This window comes from Poeciliopsis prolifica, unplaced genomic scaffold (assembly GCF_027474105.1).
Source record: "Poeciliopsis prolifica strain line A6 unplaced genomic scaffold, Auburn_PproV2 SCAFFOLD024, whole genome shotgun sequence".
Taxonomy (NCBI): Eukaryota; Metazoa; Chordata; class Actinopteri; order Cyprinodontiformes; family Poeciliidae; genus Poeciliopsis; species Poeciliopsis prolifica.
This window is the reverse complement of record NW_026562399.1, coordinates 1,264,581-1,277,381: the sequence shown is the minus strand read 5'-3', so window position 1 is coordinate 1,277,381 and position 12,801 is coordinate 1,264,581. Positions and strand designations below refer to the sequence as shown.

General features: G+C 37.3%; 1 protein-coding gene across 1 annotated transcript in view; it reads right to left on the bottom strand.

Moving 5' to 3' along the window:
* Nucleotides 1–7,948: 7,948 nt before the first annotated feature.
* Nucleotides 7,949–12,801, bottom strand: part of LOC129370687 (polypeptide N-acetylgalactosaminyltransferase 10-like) — a 49,950-nt gene continuing 45,097 nt past the window's right edge. The window contains exons 9-14 of the mRNA XM_055046832.1: nt 12,291–12,512; nt 10,833–10,949; nt 10,151–10,300; nt 9,737–9,970; nt 8,475–8,633; nt 7,949–8,324 (exon numbers count right to left, since the gene is read on the bottom strand). Coding sequence (XP_054902807.1) covers nt 9,806–9,970; nt 10,151–10,300; nt 10,833–10,949; nt 12,291–12,512 — 654 coding nt within the window. The 3' untranslated portion in view covers nt 7,949–8,324; nt 8,475–8,633; nt 9,737–9,805. The remainder of the gene's footprint in view (nt 8,325–8,474; nt 8,634–9,736; nt 9,971–10,150; nt 10,301–10,832; nt 10,950–12,290; nt 12,513–12,801) is intronic.

Genomic DNA, 12,801 nt, shown 5'->3' with positions numbered 1-12,801 from the left:
ATACAGCTTAGTGATTCTACAGGGGATTTTATTTATCTCTAGGGAGTCATGGTATAAAGCAAAATGAATTGATGTAATTTTGCTTTCAGTGCCCTGCCCAGTTCTTCATGTGGTCAACCATAGAGCAAAAGAAAATAAAGAGAATCAATCTGTTTTGCGGTCTGCTGTGCATTTCGATGATCTGTTTGAAACTGAGTATGTAAAGAAGAAATAATCCAACTCTGGAGTGTTCTTTGTTTTCTTATTTGAGATTTAAAGTTGTAGTAAGTAACTTTTATGCAAATGTATTATTATAATGTATATAATAAAAGGCAGAGAGTAAATGAAAATAGTGACACTCCTCTGCCCCCTTCCTGTGGTTCTCCTACCATCTACAGAAATATGCATCTCCAGCTCAGAAACCACCAATCAGAGCCAAAAGGAAAGTCTTAGCACATTGTCAAATATGACCGCTGATGATGACAGGTAAGGAAGACTATGTTGTTTCTCTGCCAATTGCATAGCTGCAGAAAAGTGTGAGCATACACAAGCCTGATTGACATCTGATCTGACTGGAACACCAGTGTCTTGACCATCTGATGATCCATCCTACCTTGCACAGAACAGAGGCTCATGAAAATTGATCAGGGCTGTTTTCCTAATACATATACACCCACGAAGTTTAGACCAATCACACAATAAATTAACATTGAATCGGGTGTGAAAGTTTCCTCAGAGGAGTTGTGACAAGAAGGTTTGGAACACGCGGCTGAGAACAAAATAACATGATTTTCATTACGCTTGTAATCTAAAAACAAAAACTGATTTCGTCATTTCGGCCTTTACTCCAGTTTACCTCCATGTTCCATCCTGATGGAGATGGAGCTAAGCCTTTTCCCAGTCAGTAAAAGACAATAAGTGTGATTGGATAAACTGTAGCAGACCTCCAAGTATTTCTGCAAAGGTAGAAAACTGCATTTTAATCTCAGGTCTGAGAGCAACAGATACTGGAGTTTCCTCCATCAGGTTTCTCAAGGTGGATGAGAAACTTTCTTCCTCCAAAGTTGGACCAAGCTTTCTGGTCCACGCCTAAAATAAGGAAACACCCTCATCTGTCCCTGAATTTCAGGCAGTTTTACTGTGGATTTTCCAAACAAGATAATCCAAGATTAACCTCAGGAAGTTTCAGAATTTTCAGAAGGGACGCATAAATTAAAATTTTACTCATAAGCACCTCTTTTCCAGTGAAATGGGGAGTATTGGAAACCAGTATAAAATTGGATACTTTAGCAGAAAGTCCAGGCAGTTATGAGTGTAACTGGATATGGAGAGAGCAAATTACACCACTTGATCATAGTACCTGTTTAAGAGCAGGGGAATGTCACGAAGCGTGGAAATAAAACAGGGCGAAGTGGAAGGTTTTTTTCTTCAGTTTTCATCATTCTTTCAGAGAAACCCCTGGAGCTTTCAGGTAAATGATTCAAATGTGAGAGTGAGAACACTGCATGCCATGAGATGAGACTTTAAACAAGATGGAATTAAATTAAAATGATACGCCATCTCTGGAGTGCGGGAAGAAAAAGTGTTTTCCTTTGAACGATCTGGCTTTCAATTCCGATTTGTCTTTTTTTTTTTTGAAACACAGTCAAAAGCATTCGTCTCAGCTCCAACCTGCCTGGGTGAATATTTTAAAGTGGCTGTTTTTCTTTTTCTTCTGATGGTTGGCCTTATTTTTCTGTTTCACTCAGAACTATGCTGAGATAATTCAAAGCTTCAACACAAAAGTTTGCGCTACATTTTTGTTGCATTTAACATTTTTTAAAATTCATATGTGGCGCTGTTTTGTTTAACAGAAGAAAATTATGATGCCATTTAAATTGGAATGTTTGTTGGATTTCTAAGACAGGATCAAGAGAACAAATAATTTTTGAATTACAGACTATCAATGTCCAACAGTGAGTCTTCTGTTTGAGGTTATCAATATTTTTAGGCAATATTGATAGTAAATGCTGTTTTTATCTCCAGCTTGTCATTAAAAGTCTTTACTGGGGCTTTGGATTCTTGCACTTCTGTGATGTGAATACTATAGTTCATAGATGGCATAGAATTTCTTATTAATTTAGGAACATTGTCGGTAATAAATATTGTTGATTTGTGGTGAACAGCGCATGTCAATGATTGAGTTTTTGGAACAAAATTGATTACAAGTTGTAAAATTGAATTGAATTGATCAAGGTTTGGTTTTTAGTTGTGCCTATATTACTTGTCTTTATGACATAATAAGACAAAACAAGCAAATTTCAAATAGAGAGGAAGAAATTTGTGTTTAATTCCAGGTTTCACGCAGACGTGGCTCCTAAATACAGAACACCCACATTGTTCTCTGCCAACATTTCTTCACAAAGCCAGATTGATGATACACTTCCTTTTATGTTTGAATATTTTCTCTTTGCATGTCCTGTCATTCTGTAGATGAATTGAAAATAGGAAACAGCTTTGATTCTGCATCACTCATCAGATATTTGATGTGTGGAACTCTTCCTTCAGTGGTGGGAAATATTGATTATGTTGCCAATCTGTTTTCTCACATGATGTTACACATGTCAACTCAGTAATACATTTTAAATTAGAAATGGTCTATGTATACATACATATGTAGGGAATCTCTTCTCCATGAGCATTTCAACCAGCTTTAACAGTTAGTTCCTCCTCTTTCATTTCTCGTTCATGTTAATACGTTCCTGCCCATATTTATGCCCAGACAGAGAGGAACCCAACTTTACTTGGACTGAACCAGACATTAACAGTGGAGAGAAGGCTTTTGTCTTCTCGATTGAACACACAAATTCAGGACAGGTTGGCCACACGGTAAAACATAGCAAAGCAAGTCATTGCGATAAGTATGACTCAGGACAAACTGTTCTTAATGTATCTATCTAATTAGTATTTTCATTCACCTTCTGGCTTAAATTGTGGACAAAACCAAAATGAATTTTGAACTCAGACCTGGTTAGTTCAAGTCATCTACATTGAAAAGGACACATAAAGAAGTTTCTATCCATTTTCAAAATCTTTAAATCTACATTTGGGCAACCTGAGGAACTCTTGATTAAGAAAAAGGAGAAGCAAAACACAAAATATTATGACTGTTTCAATTTTTCAACTATTTCAGACTATTATCAAAAACCACAAATAGCTGAGAAAAACCCAAGTATCAGCCTAGACAGTCACTGTTGGTGGTTTGCTCTTGGATTAGATTAAACAGAAATATTCTGATCAGTCATTTTCTGCCTGTGACTATTAGAGCGGAAGAGAGAAGACTGTTATTTTCACTTGACTTCTAGCCAGGTGTGTAAACTTTTAAATAAAGGCATATTATATATTTTAATTTAACTTGATTTGATACAAAGAAAGTGTGGAATATCATCTGCCGGATCCTTTAGAAACTGTTCTGATAATTTCCTTTTAAAGACACGGTGACTATGGGGATTTGACCCGAAAATGTCCACCAGCTCCCAGATGACCTGAGCCTGGTACTGCATCATGCAGCAGCCATGATCTTCCATTTGTATGAGACCAGGGAGCCATTTATAGCAGTGAAGCCCTTTGAGGATGTAGGCAAGGTGTAATTATTCAGGAGCGAGTTAAGAAGGTCTTTCACATTTCTTCTGGCTCCCTGGACTCAGTAAATCAAAGTCTGGACATTAGTCACACTGAAAAGAAAAAAAAAAAGCTCTTTGGTAAAGGGAATTGAAAGTAGCGCTCAGACTCTTTTGGTTGTACCTCTAACATGAAGCTAATACTTCCATTAGCCTGGTTAACAAAAAAGATCAAATTCTTTTCAACTTGACTTTTTTTTCTGTGAACAAATTTGCACATAAAAAAGGCAGGAGTTGACACTAAAGAAAGAACATGTCAATGCTCTTTGGTGGTTTCAGAATTCAATTAGTGCTTTCTTTTTCAGTTTTTGCCTCCAGCTTTCAACTTTTCATTTCATACTTTCTGATATTCACACATGATGACAAAGATGAGCACAGTGTGCTGGATGATACACTAATGGATTCAAATGGAGAGTTGGATGTAGTAGACAATGGTGTTAAATGACACCTGACATCTCTTTTTCTATTACGAACATACTGATCAAATAAAATTACGTTATAAAATAAAATACTGACATAGGTCCAGACTTAGTAATTAGTCTACTTTTCATTTCAAATTCTGACTGTGTATGACAGAGTTAGGGGAAAGGGTAACATTTTTATATTATTCAAACAGTAAGTCAAGTAAGTTAATGTAAATTTAAATGCAAAAGTGCACATAGCGAAAAAGTTGATATCCCATTACATTAATTAGTAAGAATAAAGTCAGTATCACCAAAACCATTTGACAATTGCTAAATTTTTTCATACTGAGTGGAACTTTCTTAATATTTATATCTGCTTTGTGTTATAACAATGAACTCTGCAGACTGGACTCTATTCCTCAACTCAGATATTTTGGATGGTCAAATAGTTTACCTTCTAGAAGGTAAAATGAGAATCAGAGAGGAGAGGCTGTGTTGAAAAGGACATAAAGATCAAAAATACCAAAGGCAAAGGACTAGAGAACAGCTGCACTGGTTGCTGCTGGAGACAAAGAGGTTCCTGTGTACACAGTGAATCAGTACACAGGAGGTGGAGGTGATTTTAGGCAGGTGTGTTCAATCAGGCTGGCTGGGGACAGGCAGGCGGCAGAGGTGGGGCATGTCAAGGTTCACAAGTAAAAATGATTTGATATAGAACTGTCCTTGGTCAAAGTTTTTGGAATCCTTCCATAACCTTCCAACATCACTTTCCTGGAAGAATTAGTTCCTGATCTCACACAATAAAGCAGTGTGTTTGAGTTGCTGCAGCTGGTAACGTCACTAAATTAAAAAAAAATACACAGGCTCAGGGATCCTAAAGGCTGAAAGTTATTAGGATTTTATTTTTTATATTACATTTTTGAATTATACTCATTTTGTCTATGGTTTTGGTTGTGTGTGGTCTATATTTCAGTTTTATTTATTATTTTTGATTGTTTTCATTTATTTAGAATATTTAAAATGTCTTCTAGTTCCAGTGAGGAACAAAATGAAAGTTTATTTTCCTTTCAGAGGCGGAACTCGCATTATTTTGCCATTATCAGTGTATATATTGAAAATAGTCTCCAGACAACATTAAGTTATGGTCCACAGAAGTTAATTTTTTTGTTTGTTTTTGTTTTTATGACTATATAATATTTAAATGAAGCAAAGAAGTCTGATATTTATGAAAAAGATGTTTGGTAATCAGTATAGATCCCCAAAGATCCCATGTATGTTATTTGTTAAAGAATCAATCAAAGAAATGGCTTGAACTTCCTCCCTCTGCATCCAGGAAGCCTCTTTTTGAACTCTTCTGAGATTTGGGGTCACTGTTCGGGTTTTAGTTGAGCTTTTGAGATGCTGATCAGCTGCTCATATTTGTAAAAACAACACTTTGTTGTCACGGTTTCGCATCATAAAAATTGTCTGAGTCTAAGAAAATAAGAGCAAAAAATCTTCCAACTACATAGCATCACAAAAAATGTCCAAACATGTCACACCTCAATTATGAATTATGAACATCAGTTTGCAAAAAGAACCAACCACAGCTAATGTAGCAGAGCTACTCCACCATGAGTAGCTCAGTTTTAAAGTCTGAGTGAACGACAGTGATTGGATGAACACTGTGGACATGACATGGGGTTCCAGAGATATAAAGTCATTTTATTAGCATGTCTAACCTTAGATGTGATTAAGTTTGAACAAATTATTTTTCTTCCTTGTTGTGTTTGCTCTTGTTAGACAGTCAATAAGTTCTACTGCGTTTGCCACTCAGGGCGATGACTCGCTCTATGTCAATAAGAAAAGAAAATTGGCAAATGAACTTTGGACCAAGAATCTGCCTTTCCTCCTGGGAACATGTTAGCTGGCTGTGCAGATGCTGAGGAGATATGATGACTTTTCTTGACCTCTATTTTACCAGTTTACTGAACGTAACCACAGGTGTTGAGCTGAGTACTCAGACATGCTGCAGGGATGTTTGCACCACAACCTGATTATATTTTTTTGAAGAGCTGGCTGCCTGAACGTGTTGATCAGAATTCAGAGTCTGTGTCATGATCTTGAGCAGGTTGTTTCTGGTCAAAAACCCTTGAATGTGACTAAATTAAAGAAATTCTATACAATATAACCATGATGATGTGAAAGACTCATTTTCATTTAGAGTGAATAGTTGACAGTAGATGATGCTACTAAGAGTGGACAAATGATGATACTTTAGGGATTACTTTCTCCAATAGAATCAGGTTGATTTTGATACACTTTTTCTCGTGAATAAAAGCAATATTTTCTGTTTGCATTTTTGCTTTCTTTTGAGCATTAAAATATTTTTTATTTATTTATTTCAAACACAATAGAAAAGAAATGCAAAATGAACAGTTTTGTACTACATGAATCTTAACATGCATGAACATTTGATTAAAACAAAACAAAATAAATCTGTAAAGAGGCAGATGGCAATGAATGTAACAACTGCAGCCCCTCCAGTTGCAGTTTGCTGGTAATTTTGTCATTTGATAAAATTACCAATTAAAACATTATGATGCTTGATAATGTTTTAACTGATTCTTATACTTTCCATTTGTTGCATCTGGTATAATATTGCATCTTTGCCTGAATGTTCATGTTATTCATGCTATATAATTCTTTTTTTTTAAGGTCAGCCATGATATGATGCTCCAGAGCAAGAATCTTGGCAGTGCTTCTGCCTTCAGCCCACATGCTCTTCTCACTAACCCACCGGCTTGAACACTGAGCTTATTCTGAAATCCATCGGCTTCCTTCCTGTGTGGGAAAATTCAGCTGTTTGCCTTTATGACTCCTGTAAAGTCCAGCAGATTATTTTTTTGAGCGTTTCTGTATCTACACCTACCTCTTCTAACGACACCTTGTGAAAATAACAACACAGCAAAATAAATTCACGTTTTGCATATTTTTGTAATTCATTTGGGACTCTTCTGCTTCTAGAAACTGTCTAAGAACTAAGACAAATCATCCAGCCATTTTCTAGTGAAGTTAATGTACTTTTGGAAGTTAGTGCTTGTCTGAAAAACAAACTGATTCAAAAACCTCCCAATTATGAAGTCACGTTCAACAGGCATTACCCACCACCTAGCAACCCAATCAGAGGTCCAACATGTTTGGTCAGCTGGTTTTCTGCTGTATGTTCTGCACAATGACTGCTAAAAAAGACATGTGTTTTGTTGTTAACTTATCATCCAGAAACCACTTTCTGAATTCTTCTTGGTTCTGGATAGGACTCATTGTCAAAGACGTTTGGTTGTACAATCAGTTTGCCACCATTTTTGTGTATAAAGTCTGACATTGAATTGGGGGCTTTTTGTGCAAAGTAATGAACATGTTTTATAACCAGCAGACCTATTCTAACTTAAAAAGAAGCATAATAGGTCCCCTGTAAAACAGGGACAGTGCTATGCACTGAATTACCATGAAGTCCTTAACAGCAAGGAGTGGTGTGTGTGTGTGTGTGTGTGTGTGGGGGGGGGGGGTGGGGGGGGGGGTGTTCGTGTGTGTGTGTGTGTGTGTGTGAGATCAGATGTTATGAAGAGGTGTGCACTGTTGTGAGTTAAATGGAAAACTTGTGTTTCAATATAAGTTGTCAACCTGCCTCACTTTTTTTGTTGCCTTTCTTCTGCTCTTTTCTGTCTTTATTTTTATCTTATACCTAAAACTGCTTTAAACTTTGCTCTCTGCTGGAATGACTTTAAATCCTTTCTGAAATGTTGCAACTTGTATTTGTATTTTCTTCTTCATCTCGCTAAAGATCTGATGCCATTAAAGCCCACAGTTTATAATTTGCAGGCAGTGAAGCATAACAACACATACACAAAGAGAAGCAAAGTCAACTTTTGTGATTTGGTTGCTTTATTATATATTAGAAAAAAACTACAATTTTACTGTAAGGATGAATATAAACAAGATGTTGGTCCTTTTAAGAAAAGGATAGCATGATTCACTGGGCATGAACGAATCAATTTTTCCAGTTTCTGCTTTCTCAAGCTGTTTAGCACCATAAAAGACAAGCATGCCAGCAATAGAAAAATACAAGACTAAGGAATGCAAAAGAACAAATCACCCCTCAAATCCACCAGTGTGTGCAGACAGATGCACCCTGTCAATGAAAGGAGCGCGCCTCTCAGCAAATATTTGCCGTCTTTGAAAGTCTCTGAAAGCTTTTCAGGTTTCCCGCAGGTCAAACAGATCTCACTGCGGTCCTCCCACCCTGGAGAAGGACAGAATACAATTCAGATATTTTTTTTATTTTTTATTGAATCAATTTTTATCTTTATTTCTTGGCAAGTGAATTTCAGTGGGCAGAAGATAGACTGAGTGAGGAGTAGCTTGTGTTCAGGGAAGCGTGTCTCTCTTTTACCTCCTTCCACATCACAAGCTTGAGCTGTATGATTGGATTCTGGGTGTCGAGGCGTTTGGTCTGAACAACTCTTCAGCTGTCAGCCGGGGCGCTGGATCTCTGCTGTACCACAGGAAATGATCAGGCAGCAAACTTCTGTCTTGGAACTTCCAGTTTTATCTTGAAAACAGACAAGGAACAAAGATAGGTTTTTTTTTCATATTGAAAAAAAAATTCACAAATGTCATATTTGCCAAATTAAGAAAAAAATAATAACGTTTCTTTCCTTTAAATCTAGGAAAATAAACGTATTTTCTCTAAAAATGTCCCAGGTAACTAAATGGTTTGTCTTAAATAAATAAGGTGAAATCATTAATAGAAAATATTCCTGTCCAGCAGCACATATTGGATTTATTTTATCTATCAGCCTGACCCAACACACTCAGTGGGAGGGGCTAAATACGCTGTCTGGCCAACGTTTCTCTATGGCAGTAGTGATCCTTTATTTTTTACCTGATAGCCTGTAGTAATATGAATATAAAATAAAAATAGCCAATACTTAAATTAATTCACCTGATTTAACCAATTTAAACCATTGTGGTTTAAAATTATTACACCTTAGCTATACATTTTGTTTATCCAATATATTTATTTCCATTTTTTTTTAAGTGGTGTAAATTTATTGGTATATTAAAAGCCTTATTGGACTATGGGACTTTTGTCCCTTTATGTCTACTGGTGGTGGTGTGTGTGTGTGTGTGTGTGTGTGAACAGGCTTGGTCTCACTGTTACAATTAGTTATCTGCATTCTGCCACTTCTAATTTCCTACTTCAGACCGTTGTGTGTTTAATGGGAGCCAAATTACTATTGATGCACGATATATCAGAATTAACATCAGTTTGTTGATTTGATAGTGTTTACATATCCGTATCACTCCAGCGAGTGAAATTGAGTCTATAATAACTACTAATGGTGGTTTTTGTTTGTGACACTGGCAGTGATTGTGGATGTTTAGCTGAAGCAGAATATTAGGGGTAGAGAAACATATGTAAAATCGATGAATATTGGTAACACCCATAAGAGCAAAAAAATAAAAATCCAATATGCTTTTTTAATTATCATTCCAGTCACTTGATGCCAAAAAGATGCTTTAAGTTTGTGCAAGTGGGAAGGAATCCTCTAAACAGACAGAGAGTTACATATGTTAACTTTCATACAAAGTGTATAGACTTGTGGATATATAGTTTTTTTTTTGTTGTTTGTTTTTTGTCTTGACACTCACTTGAACAAAGGCGATCACAGTTTCATGATCTTTTCCTTGGAAGATGCCTCGTTTCGCTGCCCCCTGACCTCAGTCGGTACCCCGGTTGAAGTGCTCCAGCACGGTGGCGTTGGTTCGCTCAAACAGCCACTGCTGGCTCAGAGAGGTGGGGTCACACGTGTTCATGAACACTCGCCGCTCGCTGGTACTGCTGTCGATGCAGCTGTTACTGACGGGATGGTAGAGACTCTTATCCTAGAGAACAGGAAACAACCACGGATTTTAAAATGCTTTGTTGTAGTCCTTCTTCTCAAACTACAGCCAGTAGGAATGTATGTTTAAGCAGTTAAATTTAGCATCAAAGCCAATGCTCAAACATTTGGATTCAGTTTTGGTTCTTTATAGAAAATCAAGAGCACTTTTGGAGGTCAGTACCTTTCTGTAGCGCCAAAGCTGATTCCCCTTCATGCCATGACAGTCGTACAGAGTGACAGGGCTGTTGTGTGAGACGGCATCAAAGCAGACCTTCCTCGTGTGATTGGGTTCACCCACCCGGATATCCTCCCTCCAACCAAATGTCAACACCTGTACAAAAACAGAAACACTGAAGCCGTTGAGAATAAACTCATTGAATTTAGATTTAAATGACATCTAAGTTATTTGTAGGAAAAAAAAAATATTTATCTGAACAACAACATAAAGTTCATTGGACTTCTCAATAGCAATGCATGTCAATAACATCAGTTCAAGCAATTAGCCCTTAACTTTTCACACACACAGCCGACATCAGCATCACCTTGTCTGTGGTTGGTGGTCCAAATTTTGCTGGACAATAAATGACCCCTGTATTTACAGCAATAAACAATAATGTACAGAAACCATTTTCAAGTAATTTATTGATAATGGTGAAATAAAGCAAGCTGGTCCTCTAAAAGACCAACATTTTATTAATTATAGTCAATGATACTGACATGTCACTAAAGATTCTTTCTTGGATTTGCATAAGCAGACAGTTTTAAGTTATTCAACTTTAAATTTAAAAGCTAACAACACACATTATATCCAAGACGGTGTAAATGTTTGGTGAAATAAATATTCACATATAAATGACAGATACCTGTCCATGGCTCCAGCTGATTTCCCCTCGACTTTTCACACAGTTCTCCAGGCGGATGGGACTCCCAGAGACAAAGTGTTTGATCTCCATACACATCCCACTTCCCACATTTCTTATCTAAACACAAACAAATAGAGACATATAGAATTTGATTTGCACTGAACGACAGTCTTTTTACTTGTCTGACTTTTCTAGAAATCCATAAAATGTGGAATAAGCCCTCCTTCTGCTGTTTTGAAGTTTAGTTTGAATTCATTTTACATGTGAGGGGTCTGGGCTTTCTTTTGGATCCTAGCTGTGCAGCTCTGATTCCCTGATGGGAGCCACAGCCTGATGGTCAGAGGTCAGAAATCCAAGTTATTGCAAACACATGTCATCACTATATCGCCCATGTAGTTAAACGCTTAAATTTTACTAGCACTCAATCTAACCAGCAGTAGGTATTTCTTCTGGACCAGTTAAAGCAATGGCTGCTCTATTATGCAGGAAAATGATTGAAGAAGGAGATTAAACACAGAACATGGTCAGCAGTGATCCCCCCCTCCAGGCTTTGGGGTTTACATTGCATTCCTGAGGTTCTGAGGTTCATTGGATAACTTTTATCACAATGATTTATGTTGCTATGTAGATGTTTAAATGCCAGGTTTGCTTTGTGAATATTAAAAGAAGCTCTTTAGTATGTAAAATTCATTTTTGAATTTTAATGTTATGATCTTATTCCTTCATCAGAGACCTACTGCTAGTGTTGCCCTGATTCATTCATGCATGTTTGAGAATGTCTGTGATCTCCATGGCAATGACTCAGCTGTGCAAAAAGCCTGGTTGGCCCGAGGTCCGCCTTCAAGGATGGAGCTCCTCCTCTGTGTTTCAGTTTCCAAACTTCTGAGATTCTCCCCCGTAACTTCACCACTCAACTCCTTCAGACGAGCCAGCAACAATTAGCAAACACCTGATGGAACTGCACATCTGTTTAGCTTGGTCTCAGTGCAACACTGGCAAAAATGTTGCTCAACATTTAATAAGAGGAGGGACATTGTGAAGAAAGAGTTTCAGAAAGAGCAGGAGTTTTTAAAGAAGCAGAGACCCAATTTCAAGGTCTTAAATTACAAAGTAAAATTTCTTTTAAGTCATATTTGATAGATATAATAAATGAAGGCAAAGTAGTTTCTTGATTTGTCTGTGAAATGGCATTATGTGCCTGGAAATACATAATACCGCCCATTTAATCATCAAAAATTGCGTTTGTCAGTTACGTTTCCCTTTAAAAGTTGCTCTTCTGGTTTTTGTCAATTCATCTTTTTTGAAATTTTACGCATAGTTAAGAATGATGTGAAATATAAATAATTTCATAAATGTTAGTACAATTATTTACTTAATGCCTTTTTCATGGAGCTGAGTCACTATGGACTCTCAATATGGATACAGAGATGCAACTTTAAAAGACATTTTTTCCTTTACCTCCCCCCATGCAGCGGCGGGGGGCTCCACAGGTGGGTAATGTCTCGGCAAGTCCCAGGCCACTTCGCTCATGAACCACTTGAAGTTTTTACAGCTCAGTCGGCTCCGCAACTCCTTCTGCGCCATCATGTCTCCGGCTGACAGGTGGCGGTACTCGGGCCGATGCTGGTACACGTACTCGGCGTACTCGTCCATCCACACCTCCGCCACCCGTTTGAGATTCTGCAATCCATCGAATCGCTCCGAGTTAACACTATATTACAGTCATATCATCATACAAACACAACAGTTCATAGATTTTTTTAAAAGCCTACTAGCATGTTTTACTTTATTGACTCTCCAGAGTCAATAAATGCTAATGGCTGAAAGCCACACAAAGTGAAAATAATTTAAAGCTGTGAGAAGCAACAACACAAGGCCAAAGTTTTCTCCATTACAAATAGTGACCTCAAAATTTCATGTTAGAAAGGCCGCCTGCTAACGCCGTTAGTTGGAATAAAACAACAGAGCT